This window comes from Carassius carassius, chromosome 33 (assembly GCF_963082965.1).
Source record: "Carassius carassius chromosome 33, fCarCar2.1, whole genome shotgun sequence".
Classification (NCBI taxonomy): Eukaryota; Metazoa; Chordata; class Actinopteri; order Cypriniformes; family Cyprinidae; genus Carassius; species Carassius carassius.
Window position 1 is genome coordinate 20,005,173 of NC_081787.1, and position 17,224 is coordinate 20,022,396.

At 39.3% G+C, this 17,224-nt stretch overlaps 1 protein-coding gene across 1 annotated transcript; it reads left to right on the forward strand.

Moving 5' to 3' along the window:
- The first annotated feature begins 12,183 nt into the window (after positions 1–12,183).
- On the forward strand, positions 12,184–14,354 carry LOC132114304 (Golgi-associated plant pathogenesis-related protein 1-like). The gene is made up of 5 exons (XM_059522415.1): positions 12,184–12,312; positions 12,391–12,412; positions 13,157–13,366; positions 13,817–13,894; positions 14,032–14,354. The coding sequence occupies exons 2-5, from the start codon at positions 12,406–12,408 to the stop codon at positions 14,187–14,189; spliced, it is 453 nt and encodes a 150-aa protein (XP_059378398.1). The 5' UTR covers positions 12,184–12,312; positions 12,391–12,405; the 3' UTR covers positions 14,190–14,354.
- Positions 14,355–17,224: the final 2,870 nt, after the last annotated feature.

The window sequence follows — 17,224 nt, forward strand, 5'->3', positions numbered from 1 at the left end:
TCAGTTCGTGGTGGAGGTCGACACGTCAGAGGTGGGGGTAGGAGCAGTTCTTTCCCAACGTTCTGCCACAGACGATAAGATTCACCCTTACGCGTTTTTTTCTCGTCGTTTATCACCTGCCGAACGTAATTATGACATTGGTAACAGAGAGTTGTTGGCAATCAAGTTAGAACTGGAGGAATGGTGGCACTGGTTAGAAGGGTCAGGGGTACCTTTTATCATTTGGACCGATCACAAGAACCTAGAATATATTAGAACCGCTAAAAGACTCAACTCTAGGCAGTCTTGGTGGGCACTTTTTTTCGGACGTTTTGACTTTTCTCTTTCGTACCGCCCGGGTTCCAAGAACATCAAACCCGATTCTTTATCTCGTATTTTTGACCATTCCGAACGCCCGTCCACTCCCGAGTGTATTTTACCCGAGACATTAGTGGTCTCCACTCTCAGATGGGAGGTCGAATCAAAGGTCATGAAGGCCTTAGAAGGGGTAACGCCTCCGCCCGATTGCCCACCGAACCGGTTATTCGTGCCTGAGGAGTATTGGTCTGAAGTCATTCAGTGGGGTCATTGCTCCAGTATAGCGTGTCATCCAGGAGTAAATCGCACCAGTTTTTTGGTTAAGCAACGATTCTGGTGGCCCTTAATGGCTCCTGACATCCGCAGTATTGTTTTGGCTTGTTCGGTTTGCGCCACTGGTAAGACTTCCAACCGACCCCCTGATGGGTTACTCCAACCGCTGTCAGTCCCTTCGAGACCCTGGTCCCACATTGCGCTAGATTTTATTACCGCCCTCCCAGGGCAAGACTGTTGTTTTGACGGTCGTGGACCGGTTCTCGAAGGCGGCTCATTTTATCGCCTTGCCCAAATTACCTTCAGCCAACCTTCACGTCTTTCGTTTACATGGCCTCCCGATGGACGTGGTTTCCGACAGGGGTCCCCAATTTGTGTCCAAATTTTGGCAAGAATTTTGTAGATTATTGGGGGCGACTGTTAGTCTCTCTTCAGGGTTTCATCCCCAAAGCAATGGTCAAACTGAGAGGGCCAACCAAGATCTGGAGAGAGTGTTGCGATGTTTGGTTTCCAAGAATCCTTCCTCTTGGAGCCAACAACTTTCTATGGTGGAGTACGCCCACAATTCATTACCAGTGTCATCCACGGGCCTTACTGCGTTTGAATGTAGTTTAGGTTACCAGCCACCAGTTTTTGCCAGTACGGAATCCGAAGTCACGGTCCCCTCCACTCACGCCTTCGTCCAGAGGTGTCACCACACTTGGACTAGAGCCCGTGAGACTCTTCTCCAAGTGGGGGCGCGCGCCAAGGCCGATCGCCACTGGTCAAAGCCTCCCGTATACGTCGTTGGTCAAAAGGTGTGGCTTTCTACTAAGAACATTCCTCTCCGCTCCGTGTCTAATAAACTTGCTCCCAAATTCATTGGCCCATTTCCTGTCACCAAGATCATTAGTCCGGTGGCAGTCCGCCTCAAACTTCCTCCTACGTACAGGAGAATTCATCCCGACTTCCATGTTTCTAAAATTAAACCCGTGTTTTGGGCACCCATTAATCCGCCTGTCCCGGTTCCTCCCCCGCCGCGTCTCGTAGATGGGGAACCTACTTATTTGGTTAATCGGATTCTGGACTCGAGAAGGAGGGGACGCGGATTCCAGTACCTGGTGGACTGGGAGGGTTACGGTCCGGAGGAGAGAAGTTGGGTTCCTGCTAGAGACATTCTGGATCACTCTCTGATCGATGATTACAATCGTCAGGTAAGTCTGTCTGGGAACGCCAGGAGGCGTTCTTAGGGGAGGGGGTACTGTCACTGTTCCTTCATTCACTCTCTCTCTCTCGTCTAGCATGCTGTTGTGTGTGTGTGTGTCTGTGGGTGTGGTCATTGATCAGCGATGTTCAGCAGCACCAGCTGGTTTCAATTGTTTGTTCCCTTTATAAGTTCAGTAACCTGTGTTTCATGTTGTTAGATCGTTGTTCTCCCTGGTGTGTTCCTGTACCTGTTCCCGTGTCTGTAGTCTTCTGCTGGAGTCCCCTTGTTGTCATCGTTCTTCCCTGGATCTTCACTCAGCACTGGATCACCGAGCACTGTCACAAGGATTATTCACGCACCGGGATTCATTCGAGGGATCATCACTGGACTGAGCACCACCATCCGTTGTCCACCGTAGTCCCTGCGTCACCATTCCTCTCTGCCTTGTGTCTGCCCGCCTGTGCTGCTGTGCTACTTTGTCATTTCTGATCTTTGTGCCATATTATAATAAACTACGCCTTGCATTTACATCCTGTTTCTGTCTTACGTAACAGTTAGTTAAACACAATCCTCACATTAACTGGTCTAATAATAACATCCTCTCTTGGAACCTGTCATGTCGAATGTTTATTGTCTGCTAATCCCCCTGTTTCCTCTGAGTCTGTGTTTCAGGAGGAGCCGGGCGATTTGACCGGGGTGCCAGAGGAATATCATGACTTGAGGGCGGTTTTCAGTCGTTCACGGGCCACTTCTCTCCCACCTCACCGGCCGTACGATTGTAGTACAGAACTTTTACCCGGGACCACGCCCCCTCGCGGTAGATTTTTCTCCTTGTCCGCGCGCGAACGTAAGGCATTAGAGGAATCCGAGTCTCTTAATGCCGGTACCATTGTCCCTTCCTCCTCGCCAGCAGGTGCGGGTTTTTTCTTTGTTAAGAAGAAAGACGGGTCTTTACGTCCCTGTATCGATTATCGTGTGCTCAATGACGTGACTGTTAAGAATCGCTACCCCTAACCGCTCATGGCATCCGCTTTTGATTTGCTTCAGGGGGCTAGATTTTTCACTAAATTGGATCTTCGTAATGCGTATCATCTCATTCGTATTAGGGTATTGGATGAATGGAAGACTGCGTTTAATACACCGTTAGGGCACTTCGAATATCGGGTGCTTCCGTTCGGACTCGTGAACGCCCCGGCTGTATTCCAGACGTTAATCAACGACGTTCTAAGAGACATGCTCAATATCTTTGTTTTTGTGTATCTTTACGATATATTGATTTTCTCTCCATCTCTCGGGGTACACATACAGCAGGTGCGTCGAGTCCTTCAACGCCTTCTTGAGAATCGCCTGTTTGTAAAGGCTGAGAAATGCACTTTTCACGCACCCTCCGTCACCTTCCTCAGTTCCGTGATCGCCGTTGATGGCGTTAGTATGGACCCTGCGAAGGTTCGGGCGGTTTCCGAGTGGCCAATCCCTGACTCTCGTGTCGCGCTCCAGCGGTTTTTGGGTTTTTCAAATTTTTATCGACATTTTATACGTAACTTCAGTCAAGTAGCGGCTCCCCTTACAGCTTTAACATCTGTCAAGTCATATTTTAAGTGGTCAGAGTCCACTCAGAAGGCATTTGATCACTTAAAGTCTCTTTTTACCTCGGCTCCTATTCTCGTGACCCCTGATAGCTCTAAACAGTCTACTGTTGAAGTCGACGCGTCAGAGGTGGGAGTGGGAGCCATCCTCTCCCAACGCTTGTCCAACAATAAGTTGCACCCCTGTGCTTTTTTTCCCCACCGTCTCCCACCTGCGGAGCGCAACTATGACGTAGGCAATCGTGAGCTGCTGGCCATACGTTTGGCCTTGGGAGAGTGGCGTCAGTGGTTAGAGGGTGCTACCTTACTGTTTATTGTGTGGACGGATCACCGTAACCTAGAGTACATTCGCTCCGCTAAGCGGCTTAACGCACATCAGGCTCGCTGGGCTCTATTTTTCGCCGGTTTCGATTTCTCGATCTCTTATCGCCCTGGGTCTAAAAACGTGAAGGCCGATGCCCTCTCCCGCCTCTTTGATTCCTCAGACTCACCATCCACCTCCGAGGGAATAATCTCTCCCTCTCGAGTTGTTGGTGCAGGTTGTCTGGGGAATAGAGAGGGTGGTAAAACGCGCCCTGTCTCGCTCCATCGCTCCGCGCAACGTCCCCAGGAACCTCCTTTTAGTTCCCGTTACGGCACGCTTAGCAGTTCTTCAGTGGGCTCATTCCTCCAAATTGACCGCCCATCCCGGCGATCGGGGCACGCTTTCCACTATTCGCCAGCGCTTCTGGTGGCCCACTCTTGACCGTGACTCGCGACATTTCATTGCTTCATGTACGGTCTGCGTGCAGACTAAATCTAGCAGTTCTCCGCCAGCGGGTCTCTTAAGACCACTACCTACTCCGTCTCGTCCTTGGTCTCACATAGCCCTTGATTTTATTACTGGCTTACCCCCGTCAGCAGGTAATACTGTCATTCTGACTATAGTGGATCGATTTTCAAAAGCCGCGCACTTTATACCTCTTCCTAAACTTCCTTCGGCCAAGGAGGTGGCTCAGGTTTTGGTCAATCACGTATTTAAGATACACCGTCTTCCCACTGACATCGTTTCGGACAGGGGCCCTCAATTCGCGTCCCAATTCTGGAAAGAATTTTGTCGCCTCATTGGTGCGTCTGTCAGCCTTTCCTCTGGATTTCATCCCCAGACTAACGGCCAGGCTGAACGCACCAATCAGATCGTTGGCCGCCTTCTACGCAGCTTAGCCTTTCGTAGCCCATCGTCTTGGTCAGAGCAATTACCATAGGCAGAATATGCCCATAATTCTTTACCTACGTCCGCAACCGGTTTATCCCCGTTTAACTCTTGACTTGGTTATCAGCCTCCTTTATTCTCCTCACAGAATGCTGATTCCAATGTCCCTTCAGTGGCTGCGTTCATCAATTGCTGTAAGCGCACCTGGAGAAGAGTTAGATCCGCGCTTTGTCGCACAAAGATCCGTACTTGAAAGTACGCCAATAAGCATCGTATCAGAGGGCCTAAGTATCATTGTGGTCAGAGAGTGCGGCTATCCACCCAAAATTTACCTCTCCTGACTCCTTCCTGCAAACTGGCCCCCCGCTTTATCGGGCCTTATCAAATTTCTAAGATCATTAGTCCTGTCGCAATCAAATTGAAACTCCCTCCCAATCTTCGTAGCATCCATCCGGTTTTTCATATTTCCTGCATTAAATTGTTCGTACGCGTGCCTTCTCCTACTCCTCCATCTGTCCCTGTTCGTGTCGAGGATGCCCCCATTTACACAGTGCGTAAACTCCTAGATATGTGTCGTCGTGGTCGGGGCCACCAGTTTCTCGTTGACTGGGAGGGTTACGGTCCTGAGGAGAGAAGTTGGATCCCCTCCCGGGACGTTCTGGACCGCTCTCTCATCAATGAATTCCTCTGCACTCGCCAGGTTCCTCCCTTGGGAGCGCCAGGGGGCGCTCCTTAGGGGAGGGGCACTGTCATGGATTCGGTTTTCCTTCTCTTCTTCCCCCTCCTCTGCTGGTTATTTTGCTACACTCACACACCTCTTCAGCTGTTTCTCATTATCTCTCCTCTGTCTCGCTAATAGATTCACACCTGTTCTCTCTTTTCCCTAATCATCCTGGCTATTTCTAGTTCCCCGTTTTTGTGCTCTCTGCTTGATTATTTAATTTGCTGTAGATGCAGAAGCTTCACAATCATCTTGTGCCTGTCCTGCCATGTCGGGTCCTACCCTGCCTCTCGTGCTCCAGTCTCAGGTCAGATCTAACGGTGCTCTGAGTTAACCTGTTGCTCTGCTCTCTGTCCAGTCCTGCTGTTGCTGACAAGTACTCTGGACAGTTACCAGACCTGCATACCTGACGTAATCTCGTAAGGGAGAGAGGAGGTCAGCGAATGCCTATCTCCGCACGCTGCCCGAGCGCCGGCCCGTTTACCGTTGAGAACTTTCTGTGTGCTGATTTACGTTAGAGACTGTGTTCACTGTTTGGGTACCGGCTCATCGGTTGCTTTTGTTGTGTAATCCGAAGATTTGTTTTGTTGCAACGCTACTCTATTAAAGGAGCTTAATTTTGCATAACCGCTTTTGGGTCCTCATCTTTCCATATCACAATACCACTCTACATCCCATCACGCTCCCTCATGTCTCAAAACACTGGACTTTTGGTAATTCCTAGGATAACAAAATCCACTAAAGGAGGTAGAGCTTTTTCTATAGGATTTACATCCCGTGGTAACTAGGATTTACACAAGCTCCAGTCTGGATCCAGAACACCTGAGAAGAGATGATGTCAACCCCTCAAAGGACCTCAGATGACGCTAACTCTAAAACATACAGAACTACCAAATATTGCTACTTACTATGAAATCAGATTGTAAATGCTGTTAATGATGTTCATCATCTGGTTGACTATGTTTTGTATTAATTTTTCTGAAAATTCCTGTCATATGCACATAAACTGACAGTCACCACTTATAAGCTATTAGTAAATATTGTAGAAACTTAATTTTCTGTTGCTTTGCAGTGATCTGTAATGTAAAAAACGCTATACAAATAAACTTGAATTATTTTTGACAGCATCCTCACTTTACAGCATTTTTACACAATTACAGTACATAGCTTTGCAGGTTTCTTAAAGCGTTTTGGAGACATTGCCACATTCTGTCTCAGTTTGTTCGGTTTCTTCATGTTATTCCAGAAAGACTGATGATGATGAGATCAGATCTCTGTGTGGAGCACTGGCTGTTGTCAGACTCTTGTGCAAACAAATATCTCACTGGATTATCACATTTAATGGCAAAAATAATGTTTGGAAATGTAAACTGATATTTACAACTGATACTACAGCAAAAGATATGAATAGCTGACTTAAAACCATTTTTTTTGTTGGTGGAACCAGTGGCCTAAGACTTTTGCACAGTACTCTATATCAGTCAACTGCAACAACATAATAACTGTTCTTGGTTTGCGTCCAACTCGATGGCACCTGCACCACTGTGTCCTCTTACATCTGCTCATATTCACAGTAATACATTCCTGTTCGTTAAAGGACATGAGCTAATCTAGAATGTCATTGCCGTCAGGTTTGTCAGATATCCAAAAATACATGCAGTTAGATCTCATTTCAGAAAGTGTTGTTTTTAATCTTATAAATGCAAACTTGGAAGAAATATCAAATATCAGAAATATCAGCTTATACTTCTTGACTGTTAAGAGAACTGATCAGAAATAAGAGAGAGAGGGAGAAAAAAAATAAACCCTTAACGTGCTTTGCAAGTAGAAAAATAAAAAATGCCTTTATAAAACACAAATAAATGCAGTTTGAAAATGAGTTTTTACATGCTCAGGTTTTCAGACAGGCATAAACTGTAGAAATACATCAGTGGAACATGCATCACAAGAGAAAATAAGATGACCTTTTTTTCCACTTGAGAAAGCAATATAATGAATACAGGACTCATTTGAAGTAAAAAATGTCTTAATTATGGATTTGCAGCTTTCCACTTCACAAGATGTTAAGTGATGAACTGGAGTCATATGGATTATTGTGATGTTTTTATCAGTTGTTTGGACTCTCATTCTGATGGCACCTATTCACTGCAGAGGATCCATTGCTGACGAGTGATGTAATGCTACATTTCTCCAAATCTGTTCTGAGGAAGAAACAAACTCAGCTCGGATGGCCTGAGGGTGAATAAATTTTTAGCGCTTTTCTATCATTACTAATTTTGGGTGAACTATTTCTTCAATGCAAACATATGTCTCTTACAGTTTCCACAATACCATGTACTCAGATTTAACACTGAACACAGAAGGAGGTGATTATGACAAAAAATAAAAAAATAAATAAACCTTACAGATAGCCGTTTTTGATCAGGCAGTAATGTGATGCACTCTGACCCTGAAGGAACGGTAAGACACTCTTAACTTGGTAAATAGTAAATTGACACCAGTGTTCATCAAACAAAACTGTTAAGGATGAGAGTTCAAAGAACAGGGAACCAACACGTTGCAGATCTCATCAGTAAAATGGTTTGTTGTTTAGCTTGTTTTTAACTATGGGGGCTTCCGTTTCACCTTCTGCAGATAAAAAGGCACCATGTTATTTGACAGTTCTAAGATAACACACCTTACCTCCAGCTCTTGCACTGTAATCAGAGACATTCCAGTCATTGTTTAGGATATTGGTTGTTTCAAAAAACAAAGTTACAGTGTTCTTTATCACGTAAAGCCATCTGTTTTCCAATGTATCGGCCAGAGTATACAAAAAAAAACATGTTGCTGAGTATTTTAGGCAGCAATAATTTGCACGCATTAAAGTTTCTTTCATTGCATGTTAGTACGAACAAATACTCAAACAAACATTACTCTTAATTGTTTACATTCTCTAATTATTAAAGGAATGGTTTGCTTAAATATAAAAATTACTCACCCTCAGGCCATCCAAGATGTAGATGAGTTTTGTTTCTTCATCAGAACAGATTTAAAGAAATGTAGCACTGCATCACTTGCTCACCAATTGATCCTCTGCAGTGAATAGGTGCCTTCAGAATGAGAGTCCAAACAACTGATAAAAAAATCACAATTATCTACAAGCAATCTAAATCACGACTCCAATCTATTAATTAATGTCTTGTGAAGTTCTCAAGTGAAAAAATAATATTGTCTGAATCAGGAGAGAAATATGCAAACATCAAAAAGTTTTTACAAGCAAAAACAGCCCTAAACAAATATGTGTGCATTCTGATGTTAGAGAACAACAGGGGACCGACTGAAGGAAGTGTTATTATGGATTATGGACTCGTATTTTGGCCAGAAGCAATGATTTTAAATTTAAACGTCTTGATGGAGTGTTTATTACAAACACACAGTTTTTTGCTTCACAGGATACTGTTGGACTGGAGTCGTGTAGTTTACTTGTGGATTATTGTGATGTTTTTATCAGCTTTTTACTCTCATTCTGACGGCACCCATTAACTGCAGAGCATCCATCTTGGAAGACCTGAGGGTGAGTACGTTTCAGTAAATTTTTATTTTTAGGTGAACTATTGCTTTAATAAGGAATGATCATTATTGCGTAAACAATTAAAGAATACTTATAAGCTAATCTGAAAGAGATCACATGGAAACACTTCCTCAAAAGTATTGTAAAATAAAACGTTGCAATTGAACATATAACTACATAACTGATATAATCTTGTTTTGGTCATTTTTCAGTTTATTGTATATTTATCTATGTTTCTGCATTTCACCTCTGGTCTAGCTTGTTTACTAATCTAAATTATTTAAACGTGCAGTATGGAATTTTTGGCCACCAGGGGTCACTCAATCATATATCAATAATAACATGAGACGTACTTTGATGACGTCGGGAAAGAGCGTAGGCTCATGGGAGTTGTTGTTCATTGGAACACGTGCTCTGTCGCTCCCCACATTCCTCACTCATTTTAACTGAGGCCGGCAACACACTGGATGCGTGGCGCAAGCGTCTCACCTGCGTGGCGTGTCAGTTTTTAATTCGGCTCCCATGTTAATAGGTTAGAGCTTGCAGACTGCCTGCGTGAGACGCGTGTCTCAGGCCCGGCTCGAGCCGCGCAGAAAACGTGTACATGCTAGAAATAGAACCGACGCCTATTTTTCACGCGACACGCACGCGTGTTGGAAGTGTTTCCAGGCAAAATATAATAGGAAAATATGTTTATATGTAATTTTGTACACAAATACATATTAATTCATGACATTTTGATGTTTGAAAGTCTACAGGTTGACATAAATTCAGATACAAATGTAATTAAATAATTATCGATTTTCAAATATAACACCTGTCAAACATAAGTCTATTTTGCCGTCAATACTGTTGATGGTGTCCTTTATCAGTAGGCTTTATATTTATGTTCAACATGAAGTATAGATATTGTTGTCATGAAGACAAGAGCCTGGTCTGTCAGCGGTCTCCCTCTATGTCACCTACAGCAGCAGCAGCGCGCCACGCTTCTGGCACGCAGCAGAGACGCCACGCAGCCAGTGTGTCACCGGCCTTAGTATTTTGACAATCACGTATTTTCGAACGGAGAGATATATGAATTATCAGACCCCTATCAAATCAATATTCCATCTAGCTAGTAGTAATATATGTTAAAAAAAACACGGTTGCCTTTCGTTAATAATTATAATTAGGCTACGTTTATACTATGATATCGAACAAAATAGTGAACTGCATTTGAAGCTACTTTATCCAGCTAGATATAGAACACATGTAGATTTACATTATACTCTACATGAGAGCTAGTCCGTCTGCGTTTTACACAAGACATCATCGTTTCACAAAATATACGGATAGATACAGTTAGCTGAATGGATGCATACCTGTTTATTAGAATGCAAGCATCTCTCTGTAGTTTCAGCTTGTCACGAAGCTCTCTCTATCTTGGAAATGCAACTCCAATATTTACCCGTGTCTCGTTTCTTCTTCGTCCCAAAACCTTCTCGGGTCATTTATTTCACCCGTACGTTTGCGCTTCACAGAATGTGCAGGCAAAGCATAATCATGATCCATAACTAAGTTATTGATTGAGGTATAAATACGAACATAAATATAAAATATAATAGTCTCGATCAAGGCTAGCTACTACTTTTTCTTCTTCGTCTCGTCTTTGCTTCTGTTCACCTTTGTATTTGGCGGTTCCGCAGGAAGTTAGATAAACTAGAGGGGTCAAAGTTTATATGACGCCATAGACGGGCAACAAAACGGAAATAAAGAAACGTGCCGTGTCTTCTAATTAAACTATAATTTTCTCTGGATTTTAAAGTTCGTGGAAACTGTCGGGATAATGTAAGTACACAACAAAAAAATATATATAACATAGATATAGTGATATCTGCTATTTTTAAAGCAGAAAAATTACATATTGCGCCTTTAAGTGCGCCCCCAGAATATCGTTGGCTTAATGAAAAATTGTTGGTGATGCTTCTGATTTGCACAACAGCATTTGCAAAACAAATAAAATATTATAGTTATCACGATTGTGGAGTTTTGCTCTCAGTGTGTTGACATCTGTGTGTGTCTGACTGACAATTCAACTCAAAGACACTCATGCCAAGTATTAATTGAATTTACTAAAAAAATTTAAATGTATGTTAATTGTAAATTGTAAATTTATTTTAGCTACATTTAAATACATTTCGTTGACTAACTTTCAAATAAATAAATAAATAATAAATAAATTATATATATACATATATACATACATTTTAATGTAGCTAAAATAATTTGTTTGCGATTACTTTTGTCAGTTTAGAAGCAGCTCACACACACAAACACACACACAACTGTTCACCCATATCTCTGCAAACCAGTGTGTCTACTTTTCATTCAGTGTTCCATGGAAGGAAGTTAATTAAACCATGAGGGTTTGTTTCATAAATTATATTTCCTTTTATTTAACCCCTGCGGACTTGAATGTCGAGTTTAAAGTCTATGTAAAAATTGTAAGTTAAAAGTGCTTTCCTCACAGGTCCCAGAACAGAAATTATATCTGCCACCTAATAAACATGTGTCTTTTGAGTTCTTGCCCATTTTACTAGTTAATGGGAGCAAATTGTAAAGCCACTTGTGTGACTAGAATGCCTTTTATTTACCAGCTATTATTTTAACAGGCAATTAACTTCAGAGAAATGTGATTTTAACCCAAAAACTAAAACAACCGATGTCTAAAATTCAAATCTGAGTCTTACTGAAATAAACAGGGGATATTTGTGACATACAGGACAATATATATATAAGAGTAACAAATAGGAATGATCCGAAATCTAATAAAATGGCATTTATGTATTATCCTACAGCTAAACAGCTTGAGAAAAGTGAAATAGTAAATTTATTGTGCTAATGAGAAAGAATTATAAGTGAAAATATTACAAATGAGAAACATTGGGGCATTAACTACTAATAAAATAAATATTAAACAAAAGTCTGCCAAATGTATAAACGCAACTCCAAATAACTGTAAAAAGAAGCAAATCTTTAGTTTAGAGACTGATGAAGAATACTTTTAATTATATTTTCTTTTTTGTTGAACACTGCATTGCAATGTATCCTACTTTTTTTCATAAGTCTTTCACATTTATCTCTAATCAACAGGTATCCTACACTCTCTCTTACTTTTTTGCTCTCTTTTATGCACGCACATGCATGCACACACACACACACACACACACACACACACACACACACACACACACACACACACACACACACACACACACACACAGTAAACAGTAAACTATTTCAAAAACTTGAGCCAAGATTCTAGGAAATCAAACTGATGGACATTACTTTCGCTCCTCAACTAGTGGGACCAGTTTCACCTTCAGATTAAATGAAAAGGAGGGAGGAGGAGGCGGAGGAGGAGATAACGGCAAAAGTATATATACACACCATCTGTGCCCAGAGCTTTAAACTACCATCTGAAGCCAGAGTGGGTACACAACATCCTTACAGCTCAAAGAGAAGGTGAAATCCCACATTTAGATTATAAAATGAAATGATAGCTATAATGTGAATATTAATATCTATCCTTGTTCTTTACAGCTTACTTTGGAAGCAATGGCAGGTGGGTCTTGTGTGCTATGTGCAATATGCATTTCTGTATTAATTTCAAGCAGGATTTTTAATTTAGAAAGTTTTCAAAATGCTGATTTAATGCCAAAAACAAAACTAAAGTGACTGGATAAATCTATATTCTGGACAGATCTTCATTCAGTCATCTTAGGGTTTAAAAGTTTATTCTGTAATATTACAGTTTATTCTGTAATATTATCAGTTTGACTACACTGACACTATTTAAAGCAGCTCTACAAAAGACAATAGTGTCATTGTCTAGCTCGGTTTCTATACCTGAATTGAATTTGATTCATAATTAATGAACTCCGTAATATCAACACTGTTTTGAATCAAGTTAATTGAATCAGTGCTGAGCCAAATCACACTACTGCTTACTGTAGAGCTGCTTTTTGCTGAATTGTGAAATTTGCACTATTTGTGAACTAAACTGAATCAACACTGAATCTACTTGAGCTCAATATAGACCCTATTAGCTTCCTTAGAGCTGCTTATAGAGTTAAACAGAGGTTGTAAAGAAAACCACTCAGCAACTTTGCAAACCTTTTTTATTTTCTTCTGTATCGCTGTGAAGCTGCTGCTACAATCTGTATTGTATAAAGCGATACAAGTGTGATTTGATTTGACCTTCTGTAAATTTGCTGGAAAGTTTGGGCAATTTTGCAACTTTATGTATTTGTTTTAGAGTTTTAGTCTATGAATAAAGGGCTGGTGGTGTTCGTATGATTCTCCACAGATGAAAGCTTTAAACAGGAGTTCCTGGAGGCCCATAACCAATACAGGAAGCAGCATCAAGCCTCAGAGCTGACGTACAATGACGAGCTGTGCACTGCTGCTCAAAAGTGGGCGGATCATATGCTGAGCAAAAGATCATTGGGCCACAGTGACACAGAGGATGGGGAGAATGTGTTTTATTCCTTCAGTTCTGAGAAAAAGACACCCACAGGTAAAATCTGCAGCTTAATAATTACGTAAAGCGTCTTTAAATGGATTAAAATGTGGCAAAGTATAGACTCAGTGGGCTTCATTCACAAAAATAAAAAATAAAAAAAACACCCAATTCACATCACATTGTTATACACATATGAATTTGTGAAAATCTGAAAAATATGAAAGCGCCCGCTTTCCCAAGGCTAGTCATTTGCATGAAACACACCCAAACGAAAGTTAGTTTAGTACGAAAGTTATTAGTGAATCATGATTCGTTTGTACACAGGTTTTATGCACAGATTACTGTCATAGTGAATAAGACCCAGTAAACTGAGATCTTATATAGTCATACAAAATTTTATATTTACATGAATTTACATATATATATATTTTTTTTTTAAGTACAATTGTGGATGCAGCACTGAGCACATCACACTGAAGATATTTCTTGTTTTGTATATCTTAGGGAAGCAGGCTGTAGACAGTTGGTACAGTGAGATCAAGGATTACAACTTTACCACATCAGGACATCAGCCCAAAACAGGTAATGATCATTTCGGGAATAAATAGTTTCATTTGAATATGACATTACAAAGATGTAATGAGTTGACATTTCTTATTATTGTCTTACTCTAATTCTGTCTAGTTGTATATATAAATACACATTTTATATATTTGCAGGGCATTTCACTCAGGTCGTGTGGAAATCATCCAAAGAGCTCGGAGTAGGTCTGGCTACTGATGGAAACACAGTTTTTGTCGTGGGCCAGTACAGACCTGCTGGAAATATAACCAACGCTGGTTTCTATGAGGAAAATGTTCTTCCTAAAACTGAATGATTGTTTTCTTTCCTCAATGAATTTGTCCATTGCTAAATGTTTATATGATTTAGCAGATGCTTTTAAATCAAAGTGACTTACGTCACCATAACCATTTTAAATGTAATACATGGATCAAATCCTGTGTGTGTTAATAAAGTAATGGATCTTTGCATCATAAGCAAATGTGCATTTATTTATACAAAAATTGACATCATGATTTCACATTATGAACACAAAACACTTAAACTGCCAAACAAATACCAAAAGAAGCAACAACCCTTCCTGTGAATTGTAAGACAAATTTCTAAGGTTTCTAAATTCTCAACATAATTAACACAATTTTCTACGTGCCTTCTGTTGTCCGACTGATAGTTTATGTATTTATTTATTTTAGCTTGTCAAAGGTCTTTTGGTGAATTTGTAAAGGCTCCACATTCAAGTTGTGAAATCTTTATTAGCAATTACACTTACAGACAAACACGTACTGGACTTTTTTAAATAATCCTGTTTCTGTTGTGACTGCTAGTATCAGATCATTAGGCTTTTGAAGAAAGTTTATTTGTTCATTTCTCATTCATATACAGTACAGACCAAAAGTTTGGAAACATTACTATTTTTAATGTTTTTGAAAGAAGTTTCTTCTGCTCATCAAGCCTGCATTTATTTGATCAAAAATACAGAAAAACAGTAATATTGTGAAATATTATTACAACTTAAAATAATAGTTTTCTATTTGAATATACTTTAAAAAAAAAAATATTCCTGTGATGCAAAGCTGAATTTTCAGCATCATTACTCCAGTGTCACATCCAGTCTATCACATGATCATTTAGAAATCATTCTAATATTCTGATTTATTATGAGTGTCGGAAACAGTTCTGCTGTCTAATATATTTGATGAATAAAAGGTTAAAAAGAACTGCATTTATTCAAAATAAAATAAAAAATTCTAATAATATATTTTCTTTACTATCACTTTGTATCAATTATTAACACATCCTTGCTGAATAAAAGTATTGATTTTATAAAAAAAAAAAAAGAAAGAAAAAAAATTACTGACCCCAAATTACTGACCAGTAGTGTATATTGTTATTACAAAATATTCATATTTTAAAAACATAACTTCTTTTTTTTTTTTTTACTTTTTATTCATCAAAGTATCCTAAAAAATTATCACATGTACTGAAAAAATATTAAGCAGCAGAACTGTTTCCAACTTTGATTATGAATCATCATATTAGAATAATTTCTAAAGGATCATGTGATGATGATCCTAAAAATTAAGCTTTGCATCACAGAAATAAATGATAATTTAAAGTATAATAAATTTAAAAACAATTATTTTAAATTGTAATAATATATCACAATATTACATTTTTTCTGTATTTTTGATCAAATAAATGCAGGCTTGATGAACAGAAGAAACTTCTTTCAAAAACATTAAAAATAGTAATGTTTCCAAACTTTTGGTCTGTACTGTACATACTGCATTGCATTTTATGGTTTATACGTTTTTATGGTGGGCCAGAAAATAGTCAAAGGATAATTTAAGAAATTAATTAATGAAAAATAGAACTAGGATTGCATGTGACAGACTGTGCTTCATGTCTAATGTATTTAGGTTTGTTTGAAATATCACAGTTCTGTTGATAACGTATACTAAATAACATAACAGGAGATATCAGGAGACAATAACAGGAGAGTTTCAAAGTGGCTTATTGGAACTCTAATGTCACATGCAAACTTTTTTTTTCCAACCACATGACAAGCTGACACAGTTGTCAGCATTTAAAGGCATAATTGCTGCTTTTTGCAGTGCAAATTTTGTTTGTGATGAAAACAACAGTATATTTCCTGACTGCGACTATGGAAAGCCGTTACAACATATAATCTATAAACCGTACTAGTATCTTTTTTTCATATTACTAGTACTTATTTTTTAGATACTAGTATCTTTTCCATTAAGTACTAGTGCTTATTCTTTAACTACTAGTGTCTTTTGTAAAGTTACTAGTACCTATTCATTAGATACTAGTACTTAATCATTAGATAGTATTTAATCCAATAGTGACTAGTATTATACTCTCCTTGTTAACAAAAAATAGAACTAGTAGCCTACTTATTCTTTAGTTACTATTAACTTTTTAGACCAGAGATATACTGAACTTAATAGATGCTAGTACTTTATAAATGTGCATTTCTGTCCAGTATGGTAATTGTATGTTGAATATTAATGAGCCAGCAAAATATAGGAAAGAGATTAAACAGGAAACTGAAACAAGGAGATGGGTGTACTTTTTTTTTTTTTTTTTTTTTTGAGAAAATCAAATAGAAAAGAAACAATTAATTTTACACAAGCACATAGAAAACTTATTTTTGTCAGTTTTGTAAACACCATAATTTCTAAACATAGTAGCCTAATGTGTTTGTTGGTCTGTGACTGACCTCTGGTGGCAGGATGGAGATAAGACACCAATTTTATCAGCTGTTATTTTCCTATTTTTCCTCCAGTAAAAACAATATCATACCAAGGCTGTATGTTTTATTTATTCATTTATGCATATAGTACTGGTGCTACAGGTACTGAATGTTTTTGCATTAATATTCTGTACAAGGCACAGTGGTGCTGCAGACACTGAATGTTTTTACATTAATGTAATGTACAGGAAACACTTGTGCTGCAGACCCTGGATGTTTTTACATTCATTTCCTGTATAGGGCACCCAAAATCCAAACCTTTTCAGACAAACATTTTCTTTATTTGAAAAGAAGGCCAAAAGGTTTTAATAAATAATAATAATAATAATAATAATAATAATAATAAATAAAACACCAGGTTTGCAGTACTTGTAGGGCTGCACAATTTGGGCAAAAAAATAATAATTTGCTTTTTTTATGGTTTAAAATTACTACATTGCAGGGTTTCAAAAACCAGAGCGGGTGATTTTTATCACTGTATTTCAAAAGGAAACCTACTGTATTTAGAAAATGTTCGATTTCATTTCGCATGTGCTTGATAATGCAGCGTTTGTGAACTCACCTCTGCTTTGCAG

Bases quoted from the DNA above. Each gene is read 5' to 3' on its own strand.
- LOC132114304 (XM_059522415.1), top strand. The intron at 13,367-13,816 runs GTAAAATCTGCA...TGTATATCTTAG, and splicing joins TGAGAAAAAGACACCCACAG to GGAAGCAGGCTGTAGACAGT. The intron at 13,895-14,031 runs GTAATGATCATT...ATATATTTGCAG, and splicing joins AGGACATCAGCCCAAAACAG to GGCATTTCACTCAGGTCGTG.